The sequence below is a fragment of the Agelaius phoeniceus genome, chromosome 3, assembly GCF_051311805.1.
Source record: "Agelaius phoeniceus isolate bAgePho1 chromosome 3, bAgePho1.hap1, whole genome shotgun sequence".
Lineage (NCBI taxonomy): Eukaryota > Metazoa > Chordata > Aves > Passeriformes > Icteridae > Agelaius > Agelaius phoeniceus.
This window is the reverse complement of record NC_135267.1, coordinates 11,697,255-11,723,025: the sequence shown is the minus strand read 5'-3', so window position 1 is coordinate 11,723,025 and position 25,771 is coordinate 11,697,255. Positions and strand designations below refer to the sequence as shown.

At 41.5% G+C, this 25,771-nt stretch overlaps 2 protein-coding genes and 2 pseudogenes across 4 annotated transcripts in view; 1 reads left to right on the top strand and 3 right to left on the bottom strand.

Moving 5' to 3' along the window:
- Window positions 1-209: 209 nt before the first annotated feature.
- Window positions 210-7,718, bottom strand: NDUFAF4 (NADH:ubiquinone oxidoreductase complex assembly factor 4). 2 transcript variants are annotated; one of them, XM_054629567.2, is made up of 3 exons: window positions 7,541-7,718; window positions 6,841-6,938; window positions 210-4,718 (listed from the first exon to the last, which is right to left on the bottom strand). In XM_054629567.2, the coding sequence occupies exons 1-3, from the start codon at window positions 7,665-7,667 to the stop codon at window positions 4,404-4,406; spliced, it is 540 nt and encodes a 179-aa protein (XP_054485542.1). In that variant the 5' UTR covers window positions 7,668-7,718; the 3' UTR covers window positions 210-4,403. The 2 variants fall into 2 exon arrangements, with proteins under 2 accessions (XP_054485542.1, XP_077030848.1); XM_077174733.1 differs by lacking the exon at window positions 7,541-7,718 and adding an exon at window positions 7,388-7,473 and having other exon boundaries at window positions 6,841-6,934.
- Window positions 7,719-20,098: 12,380 nt separating this feature from the next.
- On the bottom strand, window positions 20,099-21,144 carry LOC143693679 (kinesin-like protein KIF11; annotated as a pseudogene).
- A 142-nt stretch (window positions 21,145-21,286) lies between these two features.
- Window positions 21,287-23,713, bottom strand: LOC129118351 (kinesin-like protein KIF11; annotated as a pseudogene).
- A 139-nt stretch (window positions 23,714-23,852) lies between these two features.
- Window positions 23,853-25,771, top strand: part of KLHL32 (kelch like family member 32) — a 123,122-nt gene continuing 121,203 nt past the window's right edge. The window contains exon 1 of one of the 2 annotated variants that reach the window (XM_077174730.1): window positions 23,853-24,159. The gene's annotated coding sequence lies outside the window, so the exon portion shown is untranslated. Of the gene's footprint in view, window positions 24,160-24,743; window positions 24,761-25,771 lie in introns of those variants that run through there. The other variant, XM_077174732.1, reaches the window with a different exon arrangement.

Genomic DNA, 25,771 nt, shown 5'->3' with positions numbered 1-25,771 from the left:
CCAGCATGATACAGGAGATGTGCTGCTGTTACCACTGCTGCTGTGTACATCTAAGTCTCTGTTTCAGACCAAGAAAACCAATGTTAAGTTTCTAAGAGACTTGAATCCATGGGATTTGTGGCTTTTTTCAGAAGAAAAAATTTAGCTCTGGTAACAACACAGCAGTACCTAAATTATGAAAGGTTAACAGAATTCATCAGACTTGTAGATTGTTGGAAAGAGATTTAATAACAAGCACCAACAGGGTGATTTGCTTGCAAGTAGCACATCAGTTGGTGTACAACTTGCTACAGTCTCAAGTACCAAAATCTGTTTGCACCTGAAGCTCCCCTGCTCTGGTCATGCTGCCCTGTCAGTTCAACAGTGGCACCATCTGATTAAGAGCCAGGAAACTCCTGTATAAAGGGGCTTCAGAAAGAGCTGTGAAATGTGAAGCTTCATGCAATCTCAAACATGCAAGCATGATGCTCACATGTAACAAAGCGAGACAGTCACCCTTTTTTAAGTTTTGCATTTTGATCCTGTTGTATGACTACTTGAGCTTTGATTTGATTATCCAATACAGAAATAAGATGTTCCATTTTGTAAGTTTAATACACATATCACACATACGCTCTTCTTTTCTCCTTGAGCAAAAAAGGCAGCTTAAAAGACAAGTTCCCTGTGCTGGGAGGCTACAGAAAATTCACATTTTGTACAGAAGGTCCCTCTTACTAAACTGCATGGGGAGCAGAGTTAAAACTCACTCCTGCCTCACAGCTCCAACCTTGCTATCTTGCCATCGGTCTGCAGGAACCAAGCTACAATTAATACGTATATGGTGAGACAGATTACTTACTAGGTTCACATATCCCTACAGAGTAGCTTTTGAAGATGTCAAAGCTAAATTCCTTTTGAAAACCTGTCCTATTCATAAGTTCTGCAGTGCAAAATATGCTCAGTCTTTTCATCTTTATCTCAGCAGATGTGCTACTCTCAGAAAGCAAGAGAGCTCTGCAGAAATAAAACAGTTGTTACTGAAAGGGCAGAATACAATCAACATTTGCATGTGATCTAGAACAGAGAAAGAATGCAACTGCATGAAGTTTTCATAGCAGCAAAGACTGGCTGCAGAAGGCTGGGAATAGACTTATAGATAGAACAAGAGCACAGAAAGAGGAGTATGTCCAAGAAAACCCAGGTAAAATAGGTATTTGACTACCCCTAAAGAAATTTTCTTTAAAAAAATTCAAGCCAGGAATTCCAGTATACCTGCTGGAACTCCCTTGAAGACAGTCAATTTTATGACTCACCAGGAATGTAACCCTCATTATCAAATGAGGCTCAGCCTGCTCCTGTGTATTCACTCTGCACTGGTGCTCAAAGTGGTCTGGGGTTTATTCAGTGATGTTTGAAGGACTGGTAGAATAATGTCACATGTAAGAAGTTTGTCCCACACTAGAAATGAAACAAATCCGCTACAGGATCACAAAGTACTTGCAACACATTGCATTAATTCCATAATAACAAAGCAGTCTGAGTGAGACAGGTTGTTCTCTACCAAATGTAATGTTTCTGCATGGTGGCCATAACCACCTTAACTAAATTTGTTTCACAATATGCATGGCAATGAGACATGAAAAATTCTTCACATAGAAGTACCTGAAAACTGAACTGCATGTTCCCAAAAAATCCCCATAATTAGCTCTTCAAAAAAGAGTTGCTTGAAGAACACCTATTTCTTAAGCTGACAGCCAAACAGGAAAGGGATATAAAGGGACACAGACAAAACCATGTTTCAAGTGTAGAGAAAATACCATTATTCTTCCAACTAGAAACTAGTAACCAGGCAAGATAACTGATGTGTAAAATGTCCCTTGAAACTGGAAGAAAGGATATAAGTAGTTGTAGAAAAGATGCAACAGTGGAAATAGTCTTGTTCCATACATCAACCCTAAAAGACAGCATTACCTTCAAACACATACTGGAGCACTGCAGGCACACACACATGCTGTGGTCAGTATCCTACATGGGACAAGATTGTAGTGTTGCAGAGCTTCATCAGGCTTTCCCACCAGATAAAGATCCATGCTCCTGGCTCTTGTGAGCTTTGGGGAACTCACATGCCCCATGTTGGAAGACACAGTGAAAGCTAAACATTCACACCTCAGATGATTTGAATAGATAATGGTACAGATTTTTACATGATCCTGTACCATTGGCAATACCCTTGTAATAGTGGTTTGACACTGCCCAGCAGGTGGGGCAGGTGACCAGCAGAAGAACCCTTGCTGACAAATTGCATTGCATCCAATTTTCCTGGGGTGAACACACTTTGCCAGAGAACTACCCTGCTCCAGAGAAGCCTTCTGGGCCACAAGTTCACCTGCTTGCAGGGAGCTGGGATCCCTACACCAACTCTTCTGTGGGACATCTACTTTCCCACTGTGGATAATATTCTGAGGAAGAGATCCTGGCTGCACAGAAACAGGGCACAGCTTTGCAATCATCACAGTTGTGGATAGGATTTTGTCCTGAAGGTATGGCTGGGGCACTGAATGTGATGACACCAAACATCCCAAAGTACAAGCCTGCTCTTGGAGGGTGTAAACACAGTAGTGTACCATGAAGTGAAACAGAGCACTGTGATGGTGCAGCCACATCACAAGACTTTTCATGAACACAGACAAAATACATATCAAGGTGGTCAAAGGGCATGGTTAAACTGTTGTCTGGTGCTGGTTGTAGTTGTTTTTAATCAACTTCAATCCATAATAAAATTCATTTTACAGGAAATTGCAGCATCTTTTCAATATCAACAGTATCTGTACCAAATGCATTCCACAGCTGTTTTCTGAGTGTTACCTTAAATATTACATTGTGTTACCTACAATATTATATTATAACATTTTATAAAACAGTATTTTGTGCAAAGCAATCTTAATGTGGTGCATACCTCAGATGCATGAGTTTCATAGTGCAGCTCTGTATCCCATTGTATTAGACGATAAAGAATAAGCCACACATCCTAAGACTAACAATTTTGAATTTTTATACAATGCACATAGTGACATCTTCCACTATCGTACAGCGTTATGTACTTCAGAAATGAATCAAACATAACCTTCAAATACACTGTGGCAAACTGTACTGGAGATACTGTGTTCCAACTCAAAGAAGGTGAAGGAATCTTGCTGTGAAATAACAAAGTTGATTATCTTCTCGGCAAGACATTTACCAGACTCCAAATCAAAGACTTGGCAGAAAGGTTCATGAAAAGAAAGTTACATTGTAAGCCTGGCACAGACTTATACCCTTTAAATTCACCTTCTTTGGTGACAGGCATAAAATTAAAGATTCTGGGTTTGTTTTTTAAAGGAAGGCAACCATAATGCATTTTCAAATATCAATTCTGACCACATTTTGCTACAGGATTAACCATCAGTGCAAAACTTCTTACCTACAGACATGACTAGTCACAGTATCAGGGTTAAAATCCACCACTACCTCACAGTTTGTGTTACCCACATGTCATCTCTATAGATGCATGCTGTGAGTAAACATGACCTGATCTAGCCCACACTTGGATCAGACAAGGCTTCCACAGGGAAAAAGGACTGTTGTAACAGGATGGGCAAACATTCACAGAAGTTTTCCTAGTGGGTCTAATTAGTACATCCAGTTGTATGTCCTTGCTACCTATTAATATGAAGCATTGCTCCTCATACAGCAAATGCCATGGGCTGCTGCAAGACACTTATGCCAGAAGACCATCACTACAAATTCCCTGACTAACAGCACCTGGAGAGGTGCAGGCATTTAAGCTAAATGAGAATAGAGTATAAGAGGAGTTACATATGAACCATTGCTGTTCCAGCACCAGAAAGAGGCCTTCTTGCTGTTCACTTTCTTTTTATTTTATGTTTGACACAGCTGACTTTTCCTTGTGGTTAACCATCTTTACAAAGTATAAATACCATTCCGTTCTTACACAAAAGAAATACAGCTGTTTGTTATATCCACACACCTTGACAGCAATTCCTGGAAAGAGCAGTGCAACATGAAATTACAGAGCCAATGCTCACAGAGCACCTCTTGAGCTGCAGGCCAGGAAGTCTCTGCTGAGAAAGGCAATCTCTTAAGGTAAAATGCTTTAACTGAGTTCATAACATTTGAATGGGGTAGTCAGAACTGTGTGACATGCTGTCATATCATCAATTAGTCATATTCTGGTTTACAAACTGTAGTTGCTGCACTTCACTGAAGCCATCCAATGCAGAATGGAATTGCTTGAATCCATCTCACTGGCATGAGGAAGTAGCCTTGCTGGATGACACGTTATCGACTGAATTTTCAGACATGGAATATACTTGACAGTAAAATGAAGACACGAGTGAGATCACAAAAGGTTTTGGCAAATATTTTTATGTTAACTTTTTTGGTTTATGGCTTGTTATAGCTTTTTTGCTTTCTTTGGGAAATTCCTGCACAGCGAAAGGAATGAAGAATTCCAGAAGAGAGTTGACCTCCTTCAGTTCCAGACTGTATTCTGCTGCTATTTTCTCTGCAGTCCATATTTGAGGTTGAAGTTTATGATTATTAAGAAGTGTCAGAGCCTCCACAAGGGAAATTTTGCCTTTGGGAACTTTCTTAACATCTAGACCTTCCAAGTGGCCTAATTTTGTAAGTCTCTTTTCCTCCTGTTTACTTGGAAGATGTTCACCACCTCCATCTTTTACCTAATTGAGGGAAGGAAAACAAAAAGAGCTCAACAGCAATTCTGTTTACTATGCATACTGTAAGCAGCTAAGCTGCTTTCCTAAATATTTTTTCTGTTTAGCTTTTCCCGTTAGCTTTCCCCATTTTTTAAAAAAAAACTTAGCCAGCCTAGCTTCTTCCACAGCCATTCTACACAGAGTGTCAGCTCCCAACCAAATGCTGAAAAGCTCCTATTCACTGCACTCCAAGTGTTGTATTGGCTTGGCAGCCCTTCATACAAGGCAAACTACAGATTCTGGTAGGCAAATGTAAATCCAGATATGCCAATATTTGGTACTGATTCATTGGAAGGGACAAAAAAAAATCATACAACAAATCGGTATCCTTCTGATACCACTGGAAAACTTTTTTCATGTAGTCTCTCTCCCCTTCCTTTTGTTTTCAAATTTTACTTTTCCTACTAAAAGAAATTCCTTCTTTTGCTCTGTCTAGAGAACAAGCTTTCCTGCTATTTTGCAGCATCATATGGAGTTTAATTGCCATGACTACTGCAACATGTAGACACACAGTGTCTTCTCTAAAGTCCCTTCATATTTCCAAGTAATCTCCAAAACAGCTCTCACTTCCTCATATTTCCTTTTATTAACATTTAATCAGTGAATCACACTGAAAAAAATACCCAAACAATTAATCTTAACTTAAATTTAGAAGTATTTATATAGTAATCAGAGCCCACAACCACTGATTATTACACAGGCACTCTGTATTAACTCAGATACTGAGAAAACTGATGTGGATACTATAGCACCTCTGTGTCTGTTTCTGAGCTACAAGGAATGTCTGGCCTGTACTCCATGTCTTCTACTTTTTGCTAAAACTGTGCTTGGATAATGAATGATTTTTCAACTCTTAATTAGATCATCTGTCTCTGGGACTCTGCCACTTCAGGGCTCCCAAGCTGGTGCTTTTCCACTTACCACAGGCAGACACCCCAAACACACACAGAGGTGTGTACACATCATGTACACAATGCACAAAGTCAACAGGATAACATCAGGCATGGGAGAAAGCTTTTGTATTGCTCTGCCCACAAGTCTCTGTGATTACACTTCAGTTGTGCTCTAACAGCTGCAAGCAGACACAGCACAAGGGCAAGTCTGTGGCAGCAAACTCAGAGTAGGCATGGAATCAAGCAAAGATCCGTTCCACTTTGGCTTTTTCTCAAATCTCTCCTGACAGGTTTATACATGAATATTGAAAGATACTGAAATTAGACCTTCAGCACTTCAAAGAGTCCTAACCTCTGTGATGGACATTAAGGATAGAGATTTCACGTAAAGACTGAAGAAATCTATTTGCATTTAAAATATTTTTAGACTTGAATACCATGTAAGTGGCAAATTAGAGAGACTTAGGGATTTTGCTAGATGACTATAAAAAAATTTACTGCTGAATAAAGCAGCTGGAATAAAGTGGTCCTATAATGAAACAGGTAAAATACACAAGCCACAGCACAATATGATGGAAAAGAAGATACTGAACCCCAGTCTGCATTTTACAAAGGAGTATGCTTTGCCTTTCAAGTAAAAGATTGCAGCCAGTGGCAATAAGGAAATGATGACCATACAACCCACAAGATTATGTAGAAAAAACCTAAGGCGCTTCCATTAACTGGATAAAAAGAGTCTCTGCACTGTATAACATTTAATGGAGTTAAAGACTGCATTAAAGAGTAAACATCTTTGTCCTCAACCACATCCCTGCTCCCTCAACAGTCCCAGTCTTTTTTAACAACTCCACAAATGATCTCTGGCAAACTATCTTTGCAAAAAGCTTGAGAAGTATCCTGTCTCACAGGAAGCAGAAATAGGAATTTAGGTGAAAAACAATATAAGAACAACACAATGTTAAAAAGGAAGACTCTATCAGCATTTAAAACTTGCATAATAATTACGATTTGTCACACATTCAAAACCTGGGGTCAGACACACTCGGTGCTATTGATGTATAGAAGAGTAATAAAAACACCACTTTTATCTACTGAAAAAAGGTAGCTTTTATGCACAAAGAGCATTTTTCTTGACCTAGACTTTGTGCTGAGTTTGAAGGCCACTGGTATGGCTGGTACAGAGGTGCACTCACCCGCACCGGTGGATCTCTGGACTCGACATAAACGTCTTTGAGCAAGGTGAGGAACCTATCGTCCTTTCTGAAAACTTCTTCTTTTATCTCTGGGCTATCTAAAGGCAGTGAGAAGAAGGGAAGGGAGAAAAAAAAAAGGAGGAAAGATTGATCTGACTCAAATAGTTTCCTTTTTGTTAGTTCTTCCCCAGCGGCAGGCATGGCCCCCGCAAATGCACCTGCCTTCTGGGGAAGGTGTCGTCCCTCTCACAGCCCTGACCTCAGCGACACGGCTTCACAAGGTGGGGCTGGGCCCGCCACCTATCACAGCCCGGCGGGACACAGTACCCACACGCTCGGTGCTGCTCAGCCACCGCTCCGTGCCACCATCCCTGCCACCACCGATCCCACCGCCTCCTCCAGCTGTCCCCAGAACCACCCGCGCCATCAGCTGTCCCCAGGTCCTGTCCCCACCAGCCACCTCCACCGACCGACCGTCCCCCCCAGCCGTCCCAGCAACCGCCCCCATCTGCCAGCCCACCAGGCCACCTCCACCAGCCTCCCTCACGCTGCTGCCGCTGTAATCGCCCCGGTCCCCCACAGCCGCCCCATCGCCACCGCCGCCGCGGCTCCCGGCATGCCCCGCGCGCCCCGCACCGCTCTCAATGTCACCGGTGCCGCTCCGGGAGCCGGCGGGCGGGCGAGGCCGGCGCTCACTCACCGGCCATGGCGTCCAGCCGGGCGGTGCGGTGCCGCGGCGCCGGCGTGGGCTTCTCCTTGCTGATCTCGCGGCTGGCCCGGCTCTCCACATTGAAATTCCGGAACACGCGGGTCACCCGCCCGCCCATCGCCGCCGCGGGCCGCGCCTGCGCACGGGGCACGCCGGGTAGGGGCGGTGTGCCGCGCCGGAGATGCACCGGAAGGAAATGAACCGAGTACCGCGGGCAGGCAAACAAACAAACAAACAAATAAACGAACAAATAAACGAGTGAACGAGAACACGGACAGCGCGGTTCGCTTGGCACTTCACGGAGCCCCGGCGGCGCTTTCTCCTTGCCCTCGGCGCTGCCGAGGCTTTTCTAAAGGCGTGCGTGAGGGAGCCCCGGATCGGGCGGGTCCCGCCGGGAATGCTCCCGAAGCCGCGGGCTGCCCCAGAGTTTCCTTCTCAGCCGGGGCGTGATGAGACCCCGGACACGTCATGTCGTGACTGGGGCTGCTTGTTTATCGGCGGGTCGAAAAATAAGCGGCGAGGGACAATTCCCTAGTGCTGCTGAGAATTTGTAGGTTACACAATGCTTTCAGGGCGCACACCCTCTTTTTTTCAGCTCAGCCAAATAACCTTTCTTCTGACTTTGCAAAAATTGCAAAAACTACTTGTGAGAAAATATTGAAAAGGCCTTAAGCCATGCATGATAAGAAAGATTAATTTGTCGACAGAATCGAAATTGAGATAGAAGCAGCAGTTCATAGATTCAAGTGTGAAAAGATACAGAATCTGAGAAAGGAGAAAGGAAGGCAGAAGGAGTAAGAGCTACTGGCCTGATGCAAAAAAGCAATAAAGCCTGATGGTTGACTACTTTATTCAGCCACGACTGATAAGGTGTCTTACCAATAGAGATTAATGACTCGTTCATTCCAGCTGTTGTGTGAATTAGCCAATAAGTAATTCCCTTATGGCTTTAAATTGTGTGTGTGCTGTTTGCAGAGTCTTAGTGCCTTCTGGGCCGCTAGCTACTTCATGGTAGTAGTTGCCTGAATGAAGTAATAAAGTCACCTGGAGTAGGAGTGTTAATGAAGGACAGAGAAAAGACCAGACTTCTTGTGCTGCTTTTTTTTTTTTTTTTTTTTTTTTTTAAACTGGGAACCTAGGGTTTCAGAACTTGGTCTCCTACTAGTAGCATAATTTAGTAATAATAATTATGATATGATAGTTGTCAAGGGTACAGTGTGCTTTAATGCTGGATTAATGAATGGCTGTGTTTTCCTTAGAGAGAAGCCAAATGGATTTTGAAAGGCAGCAGAAACAAGGCAGCATAAACATGGTGTGTGCTGGATTTCTGCTCTCTTTGGGAATCAGGAAGATGCAGTTTCTCCACCTGTTTATTTTACAGACTCTCACAGTCTGTAGGAGAATAGAAACATGTTTTTGCTCTCTGGTAATAAGCTTACTGACCCTGTCTTATTTTAGACATTGCATGTGAGTGTTTAAGGAGACCAGTGATAATAGGAAGCTGTTAAAATGTGCTGAAGTCAGACTTATGATAAGTTTAATTCAATATCTATAGTCAATTACTTGCTGCCTAAACCTGTGTTCTTGAGTCCAGGATTTGATACTTTTGTAAGTGGTGAGTCTGTGTGGTGTGGCTGTAATGGAGAAATCCACATGGATGCCTTTGGTGGTTGTAGACCTTTCATAGGTACTTTAGATTTATATTCTTACTGATCCGTCTGCAGATCAACTATTGTGGCAAATTTGAAATAAAGTTTCTCCTTCAAAAGCTAAGAGCTCCCAGCTTGTGGAATCAAACTCAGCACAGGGCTTCTGTCTTTGTAAAGCCTGAATGTGATTAACACTGCTGTAATATGTACTGACAGCAAAATAAATTCACCAGAAAGGAGTCAGTTAAAAATAAAAGTGATGTCATGCTCTGCCTGTCATTTCCTACGACTGAGGATGGCACAAGGCTGTTCTTTTCATGTATAAAGATGCATCAAAAGTCCAAGGTTTTTATTCTGAAGAATCTTTCTTAGACTGTAGCAAGCAGAAGAACTGAAATTGAAAACAATATTTTTAATACAATTTGGTATTTTACCAATTTGACCATGTTGATATTAAATATCAGTAAGCAAGAGGTTGGATTTTTTTTCCATATAGAGCATCTGCAAGTGAGATGATTAAAAAATGAATGTATGTGTACTCAGCTTAGATAGAGTTTCAAATGGAATGCATTTTTCTTCAACGAGGAGTCTGAATTTTTCCAGGGAATTCAAAAATAACAAAACAGCCCATGAGAAGAACAGAGACTGTCCAGCTGGATTCATACGCACCTGTTCTCAACAGGTTCTCATAGCAGCCTGTTTCAGAGAAAAATACTGTAAACCCTCATGATATATGTCTGCCATAGGCTGCCACACTAGATCTCCTTGTAATCCTTTCATATCTCTTAAGAGAGAAATTTCTAAAGCTACTGGATATCTGGGAAGTAAAAAGTACATTTGTGACTATTCTTTGAATCTTTTTTGTTTTCCATCTCAGTTTTGATTATATGTTGTGTGTATTTTTTTTTTCATTAGTTCTGTAGCTGAGTGGAAAATTAAATATTAATTTTTGTATTTAACTAGCATGAAAAGTCTGATTGACCTATTGAAAATTCCCTTTAGAGAAGGGAGAAAAGGAATGTCTGTCACTAACTTGTGTTACTGTGTGGTACTACTAAAGTTTCTTTGCTGTCTTTACTACTCAGAAGATCAGGAATCAGAATATGAGTCCAGATGGGCAGGTAATCTCAGTGAAATAAGAGTCTTTTTATGTAAAAGGTGCCCAGCTGGAGAATTTTGAAGAGGAGGCAGGTGAGGTTTGCTTTGTGATTTGAGGTCTGGGGATGGCACAGCAGTTGACCACAGAGGAAAATGAGGAATGCCCTCATACAGGAGCAGCACAGGTTTACATTTGATTCTGTCCACATTTTCTACCTCTGAAACTGTTTTCCTATTCTCATCTTTCTGTTGTTGTTTGTTCATAATTGATGTCAGTCGAAATGGATGCTTGAGCAAATTCATGTACCATTAGGATTCAGGGAATTGAGTCCTCTATCCTGATTACTGGTTTAGCAGCAAACACAATGAAAGCATTGATCCTTTTGTTCCTTATCTCATCAGTGTTAGGCAGAACCAGAGAACATAGCATTAGCAAGAATTGATTATGAGCCAAGTAAAAATGACTGTCCTGCACTTTGTAAAGATGAACTCAAGAGAGATGGATTTACTGATGGGTCACATTCACCTTTCAGTGATTTTTGGTTGTTCTGTTACCTAATTCAGATTATTTCTCTGTTACCGGTTTCAACTGATCCATCTTTTACTGGCTTCTGAAGAATCTACAGAAAGATCTACATTGAAGGATTTTGCTTAATTCCAGTCTGTGATCAGAGTATTCCTGAACACTTGCATATTTTCAAGGCTAGGTGGCTGCAGTGCTTTATTTAAAGCAGTTTTTATCAAGTCCTTATGTGGATGAAGTTTATGGCAAGTGCAGCAAGCTCAGTGTTACAGACTCACACCAGCCCAGACAGATCACTAGCTCCTTGTCAGATAATACTAATTTCAAAGACATTGCACTTAAATTCTCCTGATGGACTGTGGCTTGATGTACCTGACATCATCTTCCATATTTTCCCTGTTTGATTGTTGTTTCTCAATTAGCAGGTTATTTTGACTTGGAAATGCTCAGTAGGAGCCAGCATATTTGAGAATGAGGCAGCCTGGTACTGGAATTAATTAATTTCATCAGTTACTTCATTTTACTCAGAGGGTTCAGTACCCCCTGTTCTCCTCTCAGCTGCAATAGTAGTTGAGACAGCTGACATCCCTATTATTTCTTGTAACCCTGGCTTCAGTTCATCCCTCTTGCCAGCATGAGGGTGTAGGAACACCTCCAGAGCAAACAGCATCACACAGATGGTCTGATTTAATAATTTTTCTAAGCTGTATCAATCACACAGGAGGAACAAAAAAAAAAAAAAAAAAGAAAGAAAAAAGCCTGTGACAGGAGGAGCAGGAGGAGTATGAATACTGTGAACTGCTATTGCTGCCTGGTTGGTTGGTTTGTTTGTTTGTGAGTTTGCACTTTGCTCCCAGATTGTTTCCCTGCAGCAGTGACAGAAACAACTCTACCAGCTCCAGTGAGGAGGAGGAGGTGAATCAGGAAGAGACTGGATGGATGGAGTGGTGGCTGCCTCATCTTGGGCTGGCTTTGCTGGTGCTCCAACAGCACCCAAGACAAACAACATCCTTGTACTGAGTCGAGCTGTAACAGTAGCCATGATTTTACTGCACTGCCCCTGCAGTAGCTCTCTGATAGTCCAGAAGAGAGTTGGTGAATGGATTCAGAATATTAGCTATCTGCTGGAGTTTCTTTTATGAAATATAACACATAAAAAATAGCAAATGTATAACCTAAGTGTGCTGACAAGATTCTCTTCTACAATAATGTAATATTTTTCCCTCCCCAAAGGATATTTCTAGTCTCTCTATATGGTTTTAATTTATGATTATACATACATATTTATACAGGGGTGATGCATTTTTGCATATATAACTTTATAATTTAGTTGTATTGTCTGTGACTTGATGTATCAAATTGATTTTCCATGCTTTTATAAGTAGTTGCAGAACCAGTTTTATTTATTCATTTTACACTTTAATTGCATCCATCTGCAATTTACAAATTGGGTATTGGCAGGTGTGAATTACATGAAAAAGTCAAGTCTTTTATTTACCTGTGGGGAGCCAAATTTTCTGTAGAACAGGAAAGCCAAAACGACCTCCGTGAACACTACTAAAACCATTTTATATATATCTCAGTCCTAAAGAAGGCTTATATATAGATCTTAAGAAGCTGGAGAAGTTACAGTGTGGTTTAATAGCTCAGTGGCTTAATCAGTGTTATGCTGGGTAAGTAGCATTTGAGTCCATGTCCTATACCTGTATTTTTTTAGATGCAGTAGCTAAAAATCTGCCTGACACGTGCAAAGGATTCTTTGCAGATATTCAAGGAATACCATACTGAGATTGCATATCTTTCTTGGCAGCTTCCACAAGTCATTTCAAGTCCTCTAATTTCTAAAAAGCAAATATATCTTCACTAATTCTGGAAGAGGATTCTATCAGGGGAAGATACCAGACTGCAGAGCAAAGAAAATGTGACCATAGGATTACAACCTACAACCTTTAATTAAAGGCCTTGGAGCAAAGATGAACGTGCAAAATTGCATTACCAGAAGACTGGAGAAATACATTAAATTCATTTATTTTTTTTTAACATTTAGTCCAAGAAACAAATGAATATTCTGAGATGTGCAGTCTCCAGTAGAGTTACAATATTAAAGTCTGGCTGATTTAAGCACAATTTTTCCTTAAATTTCTGGTTGAGATAACTTTATTCTAAACTCTAAGTTTAGGAACTGATCATAAAACATATAAAACAGATAAATTCCTATTGACTTCAATAACATTTATACAGAACAGGATAAATAAGAATTAAAATATTGGGAAAGAATCCAAAGCTCTAGACAAAAATGTTCATTTGAAACAAATCAAAAATTCTTAGAATTTGGAGTGTAATTCAGTGTGAGTCAGAAAAGAAATCTACAAGGGAAGATTTTTCATAATTATGTTCTGTCTACTACATGGGTTTTGTTTCTTTTACATCTTACTGTGAAATACCCTGTGGAAGCCCTTATTAGAGACACAGTTTTAGATAACATGTATTCAATATTGATGATTGGGGAAAATAGATTTATTATCTATTTTTATTATCTACTTTATTTACCATAAAATATTACATTTTATTTGATTTAGGATTATAGCAGTATGGATTATTGTAGCAGTGTTGTAACAGGAATAATGTCCACTACAAAGGATTTGGTCTACACCTAATACAGCAGTACCCATAAATGTATGCCACAGAGAAGGATATAGTTAAGACAAATAATGCAGCATTGTTTTAGTTAATTTTGCATTGTTCCCTAATACTCTATGTACAATAATACAGAAAATTAATTACATTCTTCCTGGAGCTCTTCTGAGTATTTTCATTTGTGTGTATCCCCATTTACCTGAGTGATTACATATCCAAATTGTGCTGGTAGAAAATGCATTAAAGGACAAGAAAAGGTTTCAATGATACCAACACATGACTACCAGTATTAGAGTTCAAGTGGAAATAATTACTGAAGTTAGAGAGCCCTTTTGTGTGCCTCTTCTTCCCACAGCATCAATAATCTAGGGGCAGCATGTGGGACACAGATGTATTTTAAACAGTTACATTTACTAATTATATAGAGAGATACAGTGTTGAAGTATGCAAGTGTCAGGTTGCTCTGGGGGCTACTAAAATAGACCATTAAAGAGGTCCCCAAATATTTAAAGTATTACCTCTATATACTAAAAGTTCATTTTTAGATTGTATAATAAGGACAGGATTAAGCTTCAAAGCTCCAGCATTTTAATGTAGACTTACTGAGACTCCTTGAAGGCAGAGTTCTTTCTTTATGTAAGATGTCTTTGTGATCATGATGAAGCTACCACACTTTCCTGTATACATAATAAAATACAAAACCAGTGTTCTCAAGCATTAATTTGGGAACTCTGTAGGTACTATTGTACTTTTTTGGGCTAGAAAATGCTGAAAATGGTCACGTTCTCTTCAGTTAATAACAGTTTGTCAGAATGTCTCATGTTTTTCAAATATAAATTAAGGAATTCTCTACAGAATATATGATGAGTGATAACGTGACAAATTTCACATGCACAAAATTGGTAGAAGTTGGGTGCTCAGAGAGATTTTTGTAACTTTCTGTGGGATTAGGTGTCAGCATATAAGAGCTGCTGGAAGATGATGTTCCTTGCTATACCTACAAGTAGCAGGTCTCAGCCTGTGGATGACAGAGACTTTAAATAATTCAGTACACTGGGTTACTCCAGAAGAAATGTCTGTTGATGGCCTGTCTGAATTATGGCAGCAAAGCTTTTCTTGTCAGAAGTACTGCCAGACTCTCATCAATGGATTGTGACATGGGCCAGTTCCACCCTGGTGCCAAATCTCCTGTCAGACTGTAGAAATGATCCCTGCAGGGCATTTCTCTTTGCAGCACGAGGAAATTCACCTCTCACCCCAAGAACAATTGAGATTTTTAGATTTCTGCAAGCTGTTCCTGTAGTCTTTCAGTTTTTGTTCAGACATCAGAGGAAACATGCTAAGTTCTTTGTTCTTGTTTAATACTTTAATCTGCTTGGAAAATGTGGGTCATCTTGTAGTGGTTAATTGCTACAACAATGAGGTGATTTCAATTTTTTATGACACCCCTGTGGATGGACTACACTCTGTTTTTTGGGTATGGGGTCAAGAAGCAGAACTAGAGACTCTTCACATGGGAGACAGAACAGCATTGATTTCAGAATCTGTTCTCTCTCTCTTCAAGTGCTGAAATGCATATACCAGTGATCTCCACAAGCTGTTGCAGCTCTCAGTAACAAAGCAAGATATATTCTTCTCTTTTTAATGGATGGATTATTTCAACCACTGCCTTTTTCCTTTCTAGTGGTTCACGTGTATTTCAGGCTCTTCCACAATATCCTAAGACAGTAGTCTTTGGATATTGTGGAGTGGAAAATGGAGTGGAAAGTAACACTGCAATATTTTTAAAAGAACAGTTACATTTTTTGCTAAAACTAAATATTTTTTGTAGTGCAGTGTATAAATTGAAAATAGAGAGTAAGAGGCTAAAGTATAGTCAGCAAATGTATAAGAGCTAATATGAAAAATTATAAAAAATTAATAAAATGTGTTCCTGTTTCCTAATAATAGGGGAAACCTGAAAGGTTTAAATTTTCATACTTTTCACAATTTAGCATTTTATTAATGCATTTAGTGTGTTTGCCAGAGGTGACCATCCATATGTTATCTTAACTGCCCCTGTAGACTGGGGCTTAAAAGGAAACAATATTTGGTTTAATGATAAATTTTTTTCTGGTGTTTCTAATTTTGCAGGTTTTTCCCACTGGGCAAAACAGAAGATGGCTTCAATGACTCTTCTGAAGGCATCTTGCTCATTTGAATTCTGTTCCTTCCAGACTATATACATAAACCCTTTTTTGTCTGGGCACAGCAGGAAACAGGAGACAGTTTCCATGTTCAGTGCCAGGCCTACCAGGCAACATTCACACACACATGTACACAGACACACAATTGGATGCTATTGTTGCTTTTGTGGACAGGAGGGGCTGTTGTCATCTATAGCCCTTGCTGTCACAACCCTAATTTTTCATTTAATGACTCCATAACCTGTCTCCATCCATGCTGCTTTTTGTATCTTCATCTCAGACCTACAGAGTGACTCCCCAGACAACACCCAACCATCCTGATTTCAGACCAGATTATTCAACTTCCACTCCATGCCTCTCATTCTGGTGAATGATTTGGGCAGTGACTTCAGTTGTTTTGGATAAAATAAATTTTAAAAACCCCAACAATATTTGACAAGATATTTGACTGTAGCTGGAAGTAGGCTATCATTCCTAGTAACCTTAAATAGGATTTAGACTTTTCATAAATCAGAGGTGCATTTTGTGAAAGTTAGTTGCAATCTGCCTTTTAGTGTCTCCTGCACCATTATGACTTTCTGTCTATTTGAGAAGACAAGTGCCTGCTTCCCAGAGTGGAATCCATCATCCTGAAATTACTTTTGAGCATCTTTTTTGTGTGTTTACCAGAAGCAATTTAAGTCTGCAGTCTAACAGTGCATTGTCTCTAAAGGAGAATCTTCACCCCTCAGCCCCCTTGGTAAGAAGGGCTCCTCTGCCTTCATGGTAAGCCAGCTCAACCTACTGACTGTGCAGAAAACCTCTCACTTTCTTTCATTCTATTTTTTTTTTTTTCAGATACCTCTTGTTTAAGAAGACGAGTAAGAAGCATAGCACATATGTCTTCCTCAAGATCTCCTTCAGGAAACTATTCCTGATTTCTACTGTTCCTTAATTAAGGAGTTAAGGATTGGAATGTCAGCCTTTGAGGGTTCAGTTATGCTGTGTTAGGTGAATCTTTGGTCTGAATATGTATAGTCACTATTCTGCCACCAGTATGACTAAGAAAGCTCTTCCTCCACTGACTTAACAGCACCAGTCATGCACATGAAAATAACAGGCTTTCAGAACTAAGGTGTTCATATTACCCAAGTACCACTGTGAGTGGACTCATCTATTCTGTGAATGTGCTGACTAGAATATCTTCTGCTTCCAGTGCACAAATCCTGACAGAGCTGCAGGGGTCTTAGTCCAGACACTGAGGAGCTCAGTAAGCTGTGACCTCGTATTGCTGGTATCTACAGAATTTCATTACTTTGGATATCTACCTAGCCTTCCTGCCACTGTCTATGAATTCATGCTCTGACAACATAAAGCCATACAGAACTTTCAATAATGCCCTAAAAACCACAGAGAACTGTTAGAACACATACTGAGAAGGATAAAAGGCTGGTAGCATTTGCTGAAACAACCCAGAAGGTAATAAACTTCAAACTGTAAGTGCTGGGAGTAACAGCCTAAGATTTCTGCAGGTGCTTTTGCATGGGGAAATAATGGATCAGATCCTTGATCAGATAGGGAATCAACTATTCTTGGGATGGTGCCTGGAAAGTGAACAGTCCCAGGCAGAGGAAGATTACACATGCTCACTGTCCCATGTTGTGTTTCTAATGTGTACCTACTGGCTCTTCTTATTCTTTTCATCCTCAGAGGGTTGAAACTGGGAGAGTTTTATGATTAAACAGTTAACTTTTTTAACTTCATGAGGAAGGAGTTGCTGCTGTGCATAGTTAGCATAGTGAGGTCAGCTCTGCCAGCTGTAGTTGTGGAAGGGATGATAGAAAATCCTTTGGTTCTGCAGACAGACTAAGCTCAATAAATTACTTTTATGAGCTCTCACTCTCCCTGCAGATTTCTAACACCTGCATCCTCCCTCTTATGAGGAGGAGGACTGGTTGTCTAATTGTCCTAAAATTAAAAGTGAAGTAAACATTCAGTCATTCTTTTAGATCTTCGGTATCCCCATGCTACTTTCCATTACAGAAAGGACCTGAATATAAAAAAAGGCTGAAGGAAGAGTAATCTAAAGGCACTGTTATACAAACAGAAGTCAAACATTAAAAAAAGAAAGGAAAAACTCACTGGTTTTGAAAAGAAAGACATGCAGAGTGCTCTAGACAAAGGCCTACGCTTTTGTTAGCAGAGTGGCAGTGCCAAGGCTTGCAACAGACTCCATAAAGTGCTACATATACAAGCTCATCACAGTGTAAAAAGCACTGCAGGAGTGCATGGTCCTTCTCCCTCTTCCTGACCCCAGGTTCTACCCATACTCTTCCTTTTGCAGCCATGTCATGATCCCTTTCATCTGATCATAGAGGTATTCACACATCAGAGCCTCCAGCCTGATGTTCTTGCAGCAGGCAAATGCTGAATGGAGCAGCTACATTTTCAGAGTACTGGCAGTAAAAATGTTTCCTTGATGTTAGAAACATACCTCCTACTTCACAGAAATAAAATCTGTGGAGTATCACATCCAATGTGCCAGACTATTTTGATTTCAACAGTTTAGAAGTTGAGAATGATTTTGTTTAAAGCAGCCTCAGGCTGAGCCATGCTCAACTGTTCTTTGGGCGTAGGGGGATCTGGGAAAGGAGATGGAGGAATAATTGTTAACATTCAGTGGCCAGCAATTTACCTACCAAAAGTATTACACAAGTTGCTTAGAGAACTGTTTTTTTTTAGTTTCTTGTCTAACCTCCACTTTTTCCCTTTCTGTAAATGTTAAGGGCTGCATCCAGGGCTGTATTCAGGAAAATATATGTAGCAGAGGAAGCATTGCAAGGTTCAAGCAGGACCTTTCACACCCTGCTACCTGTCAGGAAGTTTCTTTCCTCCTGTAGGGGATGTCACCTCATGTGACTACATCTGTTCCAAATGAAAGAACCGGGTCAAAGCAGTAACCTAGACAACTTCAATGTTACAGCTAACACTACTATTTATACAGCTTCTACTGATAGGGGAATAGTTACTCCCTTACCTCTTTTAATTTTCTTTTGCCCTTACCTGTTTTTAATTTTCTTTTACTGGGCTTCTTTTATGCCGATGCTCTCGTGTAGTTTGTGTTTGTTAGCTCCATCAACAAGCAGAAAACCCGAGGCACTTAAGGGTTTTCTCCTGGCTCCAGTTGCAATGAGGATAGAGGGTGGGATTGCAGATACTATGTTTCCTTCCTTTTTAAAGGACTTTTATTCCGTTTGATTTTTTTAGAAACATTTATTTGTGGTACTGACATTTGATGTTTGTGGTAATGACATGTAACCTAGAAAACGCTCAGCTGAGAGAACTGCACAGAACATGATGTAGTGTTTGATGTTTTTGTGTTTTTAATCAAAATAGTGGTGCTGGGTATACTTTCAGATGTAACCATGAAATGCCTGTGTTTATCTGGCTAATTTTCAGAACGTTGAGATAACATGCACCACCTGTACAGCAGGTTTCCATTCAGCTTTGCAACTCAGGAAGAGCACTGTAAGAGGAAATGATGGGTTAAGTACAGATGAGTTGGAAAAAACCTCTGAAGAGAAGGTTTACACAAACATTGATTGCATACGATCGATCAGAGATTGCTGTAACTTTTGGCTATGTGGGGAACTCATCATAAATCACCATAAGATGAGAATCTTGTGAACCCATACTGGAATCTGAACTGCAGAAGTTTTCAGTACAGATAGCTGAGTGATACATGATGCTGACACAGTGACTGTTAATCATTTTAGATGTTATCCAAAAACTAGACGGAAAAAATACTTCCTAGAGTGACTGGAATCCCAAGGCACTGTAGTGTTCATAGAGGTTCCAACAACATAAATTTTATATTTACTTTTCTTCATAATGTCTGAAGGGGTAACACAAAATTCTGTATTTGTGTTTGAAAGCAGTCTCAGTTTTAAGTTCAAGCCAGCTGTACCCTGAGGCTGAAACATGGCCATGTTTTGGCAGCAGGGAAGACTGCCATATGTTGCAGTGATAAAAAAATTACACTGATGCCAATCTCTGAAGTCAGTCTTCTAAAAAATATATAAGAGAGCATATTTGTGGCAATATAAGCTTTTAGAGAGAGAGAGTAAAAGAGCTTTACAAGCCTTTATTTAATGATAATTTTTCTGTCTCTTTAACAGTAAATGCTGCAAGTCATAATTCACTGTTGTTCTTGAGAGAAGTTGTATATAATACATAAATCCATTGCATCTCCCCGTGACATAGCATTGCTTGCTGTCTAGCTCCCAGCTTTCAATTGCCACAGGACAATTCCATTCATTGAATAAGTTCTTACTTATTGACTGGCTTTTAGTGAGCACAAACTGGAAATCTATAAGAAGACCTTGTTTTTAGGAGTCATTCAGGCAGGCCTCTAAATGAGAGCAGGGATGTGGACCCTGGACCTAGCTGGCAGCACCATGACATACTCTCTCCTTTTTTAAGGTCAGTATAGGCCATTGGTTTGTAGCTCTCATGGGTGAATTCCAATGCTTTTAAAATTGGCAATTAGTTTGTTTTAGTTCCAGCAGTATGTCAAGGATCTTTGAACACAACTATTTGTATTCTTGGTAGGCATATAATAAAATGTATTGTAGGATATATTCTCACAGTGCAGTAGTTCCAAACTGCATCTACTGAAATCTTAATGCAGAACATAATATCCAATAAAAAACACAGATCTCAATCATAAACCTTCTGTTCTCTACTGCAAACACTGAAGCTGCTGTCTCTTGTTGCTGAAGAAGGACTGTTACTGATCCATAAAGCTGACTATCTGAGCAGTTTTAAATTCCCTCCATTTACCAGTATCCTGAGATGCATTTTTTAGATTGCTAAGAAGTTGCTGAGAACAGAATATGGATTCCACCAGCATCTTCTTCCATGTCCATGAAACATATGGCCATAAACTACCATTTATGTCCTTGAGCTTTTGAAAGAAATTATCCAGAGATGCAATAAATTTGTTTTGAAGCAGAAGTTTTACTATTGGCTAAGTCAGTGGTTTCCAGATAAACATTTTCTTGCCCAGCAGTGATGGTAGTCATCAAACCTGCATTTTTTGGCAGTATGCAAGCTAGAGTTCTTCTGCGCCTCCTGTGCCAACAGGTTCAGCTGGCTTTGAAGTGAGGACACTAATTCATTCGCATTCTTTGTATATACATACTTTTCCATTTCCACTTCTCCTAAATTCCCACAGTACTTTGCATCTGAGAAAAAAAAACCACAGGCTGTTTCTGTATTTTTTTTTCAGAGTGAGACAAAGATCTCCTAAGAAGATATTAATTGTTTTTATGGTCCTCGATCTCATCAAGCAGAAAATTTCCTTATGTTATTCTGAAACAAACAGTTTAGTTCCAGGACAATTTCTACCATTGCTGTCAAGATATTTAATGCTCCTCCTGATCCAGATATTTGCTTCTCAGTCAACTTGACTGAATGGCACAGCTTTACAAGCAAATAGCACAGTCCTATTTTGTTACACATTTTCAGGCACTTGAGAAAGTTCAGTGGTCTGCAATTTTTAACAGAGGTAAAAGACCCTGATACAACTAGTGCAAATACATTATCTGCTGAACAACTGATAGATAGGAGGACACCTATAAATTATGTGTAAGATGTTGCTGCTTCAGATAGTTCTCACTGAGTCTTGTACTTTATTGTCCAGAACATGAATTTCTCCTGCAAATCCATTTGGATGATAGCACTGTGATGATCAACAGCTCTCTTATGATACAGTTTTGTAAGCAAAACTGTATTTATCTTAACAGTACTGACCAAATGGCTAGCTGTGCCGTGAAGTTTTTTTGTATTCAGAACTGAAACCATAAATTCTTTTGGAGCTAGAGAAATCTTGGTTTCTTGCAGATCTGCCTGTGCTTAATTTCAGTTATTTCTCCTTGAGTTGCAGATCTGTTTTCATTGTTTCATTGCTTTTATTAATTGAGAATGGTTTAGTGATTGTTTTCACTACTTTTTCCCTGTTGCTCATTATCTCAATATCCTCTGTAACTTGTTCTTCCCAAACTTTCATCTTTCCTTTTAAGGGCTACACAAATGAAAATACAGATTCCATTTTACTCTTGTGCAGCAGAGGTCTCCTTTCAGGTGCTTAATCTCTTCAGTATCTTCCTCAATAACAGCTCCTTTTGGCAGCTGCTGGTTAACTTAAGGTTTCATCACATTCTTTGCTCTGTGAGCATACTCCACTGTACCCTTGGGATTTATAGATGTGGGAGAAACTCTGGCTATTACTGATGTCCTTTTTGTTCTCTTAGAGTCTTGAAAGGTCCTCTTAGGATGTCTTCTGTGTCTTCATCCACAAGAGCAGCAATAAGTCTTTCATGGTTTAGGATAGATCACTTGGTATTTCCAGCTTCATAAACTCTTTTATCAACTGCCCCAAACTGAAGTGTTTTTACCTCATGCAAGTTTATATTCCCAGTTCTAACAAGCTCTTGTTCATCTGCTCAAGTTACTTTCACACAAATGGTAAAGGAAAAACAGGGTCATCATTCATGTAAGTAGCTGCAATAGTTGTTTTTGCACCTTTTTCCAAGATCTGGTAGGCTTAATTTTTGTTGTGTTCAGGTATTTCTTTGGAGCCTTTCACATTTACATGCATCTTGTGTATGGGATCATCGAACATCTGCAGTCTTTCTCTAGAGCTGGGAATAGAAGTAAGATAAAAAAGCTCTTCGTTATATATTTCCAGAATAGAGAATTTTACAAAAAAAAAAAAAAAAAAAAAAAAAAGAATAAAAATCATTGTCAATCTCTGTGACTTTTTCTAATACTTAACATGTTGTATTGCCAGACTCCTTTCAGTGGTGTCCAGCAACAGGACAAGGAGCAGTGACCATAAACCAAAACACAACAAGTTCTACCTCAACAAGAGGAAGAACTTTACATTGAAGGTGGCAGAGCCCTGTAGGAGTCTGCCTAGGGAGGTATCCCTCTCTGGAGACATTTGAAACCCACTTGGATGCAATCAAGGAAAGGTACCGTAGCCATAACAGTTTTGTGTTGCACATGAATTAACTGGTTCTAATGAAGCACTGGCCGTGCCTTTATGCCTCTGTTTTGTAACTAAAATGGGCCTCTCCCTGGTATTGCACTGCAGAAGCACCAAGCTGCTTGACCCTGGACCTGGGGAAGATTTGCATAACTACCCAAAACACTCCATAGACTGCATCTGGTGCACTTTCTGAACTAACTTTCCAGATGTTACTGTCTGCTCTGCAGATGAGGAATTGGGGCATTTCTAGATACCTTTCACAAACACCTTACAACAGAACAACTGTTCTGTCAGTAGGATTAACTGATGGCCCATATGCTGTAAAAGGGTCTTAAGGAATTGTCATCTGAAAAAGATGTGAACTCCTCTGATGTGACACGTATGTAAAATATAATACAGAGGTGTGTTGGAGATGGAGGCAGAGATTTTTGGGATCTACTGGTTTTGTATTAACTTCACAGATCAGAAAACAGAAACTAAACTCCTAAGAATATCCAGTAGCAAGATGAAAACTTCTCAAAAGTAGAGGTACTCTGTGCAATTCTCAAAATTGTATTTTCTCCTATATATTAAAGGACATTCCAGTTTTGCTGATTATGAGTGGATTGCTAATGATCAGATTTATGTTTTAATTTTCCTGAATGTTCTTCATAACCATGGGATCAGTTAGAGGGTGCAGGAAGAAAAGTTCTCACCACCTGTCAGTTTCATGAGGTGAAGCTGAAAGAACAGCATTGTTACTGAGCCTCACTGCAGAGCTGGATCCTGCGTCCCTGCAAAGATGGCATTTGGAAAAATACACAGTGGCACAGCACTTGTATCTCAGACAGATGTTCCTCATCACTTTCACACTTAAGATTTTTAAAAATTCACATTAAACCCCATAACAGGATGATAAAGCAGTGATGCCTTAATATCCTAGGATGTAGTGCTCTGATCCTGACGCTGCAGAGACCTCATCCTTTCCAGCCGTATCTCTTGTCCTAAAATCCTTCTTCCCAAATGCCCCCCTGCCAGCCCTCCTGACCCCGTCGTCATCCCGCCTCGCAGGTGCTCTTCCTACAAACTTAGCGCTACTTAAAGGGCTCACTCAACCAGGCCTTTTCCCCTCCAGCGCTCCCGCAGGGCCGTGGCCCCGGCGGGTGAGCAGCGCTGGCGGCCTTTGCCTCACGGGGGCACGGCGGGCTGCGCTGGCGGCCCTCCACGGCCCCGGGAGCGGCGACACACCGCCCCTGCCTCCTCCTCCTCCTCCGGCAGGTGCGGCCCTCCCGGGCCGCCGCTGCGCACTGGGCGGGGCGGGGAAGCTCCTCCTGCTCGGGCACCGGAGCGGCACAGCCGGGACGGCGGCTCTGCGGCGCGGGAGCTGCTGGCCCGCAGCTCGTCCCCCCGCTGCCGTCGGAGCGGAGCGGAGCGGGGCGGAGAGGAGCGGAGAGGAGAGGCGGCGCCGCCGCCACCGCCGTGCGCGGCCCCGGCACCTGCCCGAGGTGAGCGAGCGGCCGGGCCCGCGGCGGCGCCCGCGTTACCTAACCGGGACCGGGGCGGGGGGCGGCCGCCGGTCGTGCCCTGCGGCCCCGGGCGCTCAGCCCCGCTGCGCTGGGGAAGGGGGCTCCGCTGGGGAGCAGGGGGTGGCGAGGGCGAGTGTCCCCGTTGCCAGGGAGACGGGTCAAGCGGCGGCTCCGGCCGCCGGGGCGCCCCCGGGCAGCGAGCGGCGCTCCCGCCGGCCCTCGGCTCCGCGTAGGAGGCGGCGGGGAGCGGCCGTGGGGGGAGGATGAGCCCGAGCCCGAGGTGGCTCCGGGACGCCGTGAGTGCCGCTCCCGCGGGGTTGTGCGGGGACGTGCCGCAGGTGCCGGGCTGGCGGCGGCTCGGTGAAACATGGATGGCTCTGCCGCCGCGACACGGGCGCTGTGAGGCAGCTCGGTGCGAGCTGCGCTCTCGTGTGCCGGCACTCGAAGCTACTCGTTTGACTGACAAAAATCAACCTCTTGCTCCTCTCCGGCGTTTAAATATGCGGGAGCTCGCAGCTGCAAATGATCCAGGCACCCTGATTGCTGGAACATTGGATCTGCAGCCCTCGCGATTGAAAAGGTGCTGCTCAGGTGGTTGCAGCTGATGGTGGGGAAAGATTCGGTTCCCGGCAGGAAATTTCCCGTTCGTTCGATCTGGAGCAGTTCTGCCGATGCCGCAGGTTGCAGATTGCTCAGCTCGCTGCTGCCGCTCTCCCCGGCCACCGGTGCGGGGTGGATTCCGCCCGCGGAGCCAGCGGGGTCGGGGTGACGGCTGATCCGTGGCTGTCACACCGAAACACGGGGCGGCAGCGTGCTTGGCACCAGACACCACAATAAAATGGGAAAGAAATGGAATTATGGTTTGAGTCTTACCGCGGGGAAATAAGCTACAGACGTTGATCATAGCAAATCGCGTGACTATAGTTTTTAAAGCTTGTCATGAATTTTTCCAGTTTTGTAGGGCTGGGAAAGTATCTTGCAAACGTTTCAGAAGAAAGTTGGGGTTAGTCTTGTTTGAGTAAATGTTCATGGCAGCATTTGTTCAGTCGTGAAAAGACCAGGAGCAGACCCAGAGGCCACAATCCTGTTAACTGTAGCACATAGGGTAAAGGATTACTGGAGCCCTGCCAATTCCTGTTGATTCTGGGATCTGCCTCCATAAAGCAGTTGGCAGGAGCAAGACCGCTGAGGCGTGTTCAATTCTTCAGAGTTTTTATCTGAAAACCGTATTTGTTGTTTAAATAGATCCTACAGAAATCCAGTGATGTGCTGAATAAGTAATACAGTTACCACAGATGCTTAAAAAGCCACCCATATATATATAGCTACTCAGTCACATCTCCTTGTATTATCCAAGTTTACAGATGATTACTGAGAAATTTTTTCTTTACTTTGGAAGTGCTCCAGAAAAACTCCTTTAATCTTTTGCCTGTTTTTCAGACTGTGAATAATTTGACACTGTGACACATTTGACACAAAGCACTTTACAGTTATTATGTACAAAGTACTATGCTAGGTATGGGTATTCTCAGAAACTGTTAGAGAATAATAAGCTCTTGATTAGTAGGACACTAAAAATAATACAGTTGTA

Coding starts and splice junctions, on each gene's coding strand:
- NDUFAF4 (XM_054629567.2), bottom strand. CDS start 7,667: ATGGGCGGGCGGGTGACCCGCGTGTTCCGGAATTTCAATGTGGAGAGC. Junction 6,939..7,540: donor CCGGCTGGACGCCATGGCCG/GTGAGTGAGCGC, acceptor CACTGCCTTTAG/ATAGCCCAGAGATAAAAGAA. Junction 4,719..6,840: donor CCAGAGATCCACCGGTGCGG/GTGAGTGCACCT, acceptor TCCCTCAATTAG/GTAAAAGATGGAGGTGGTGA.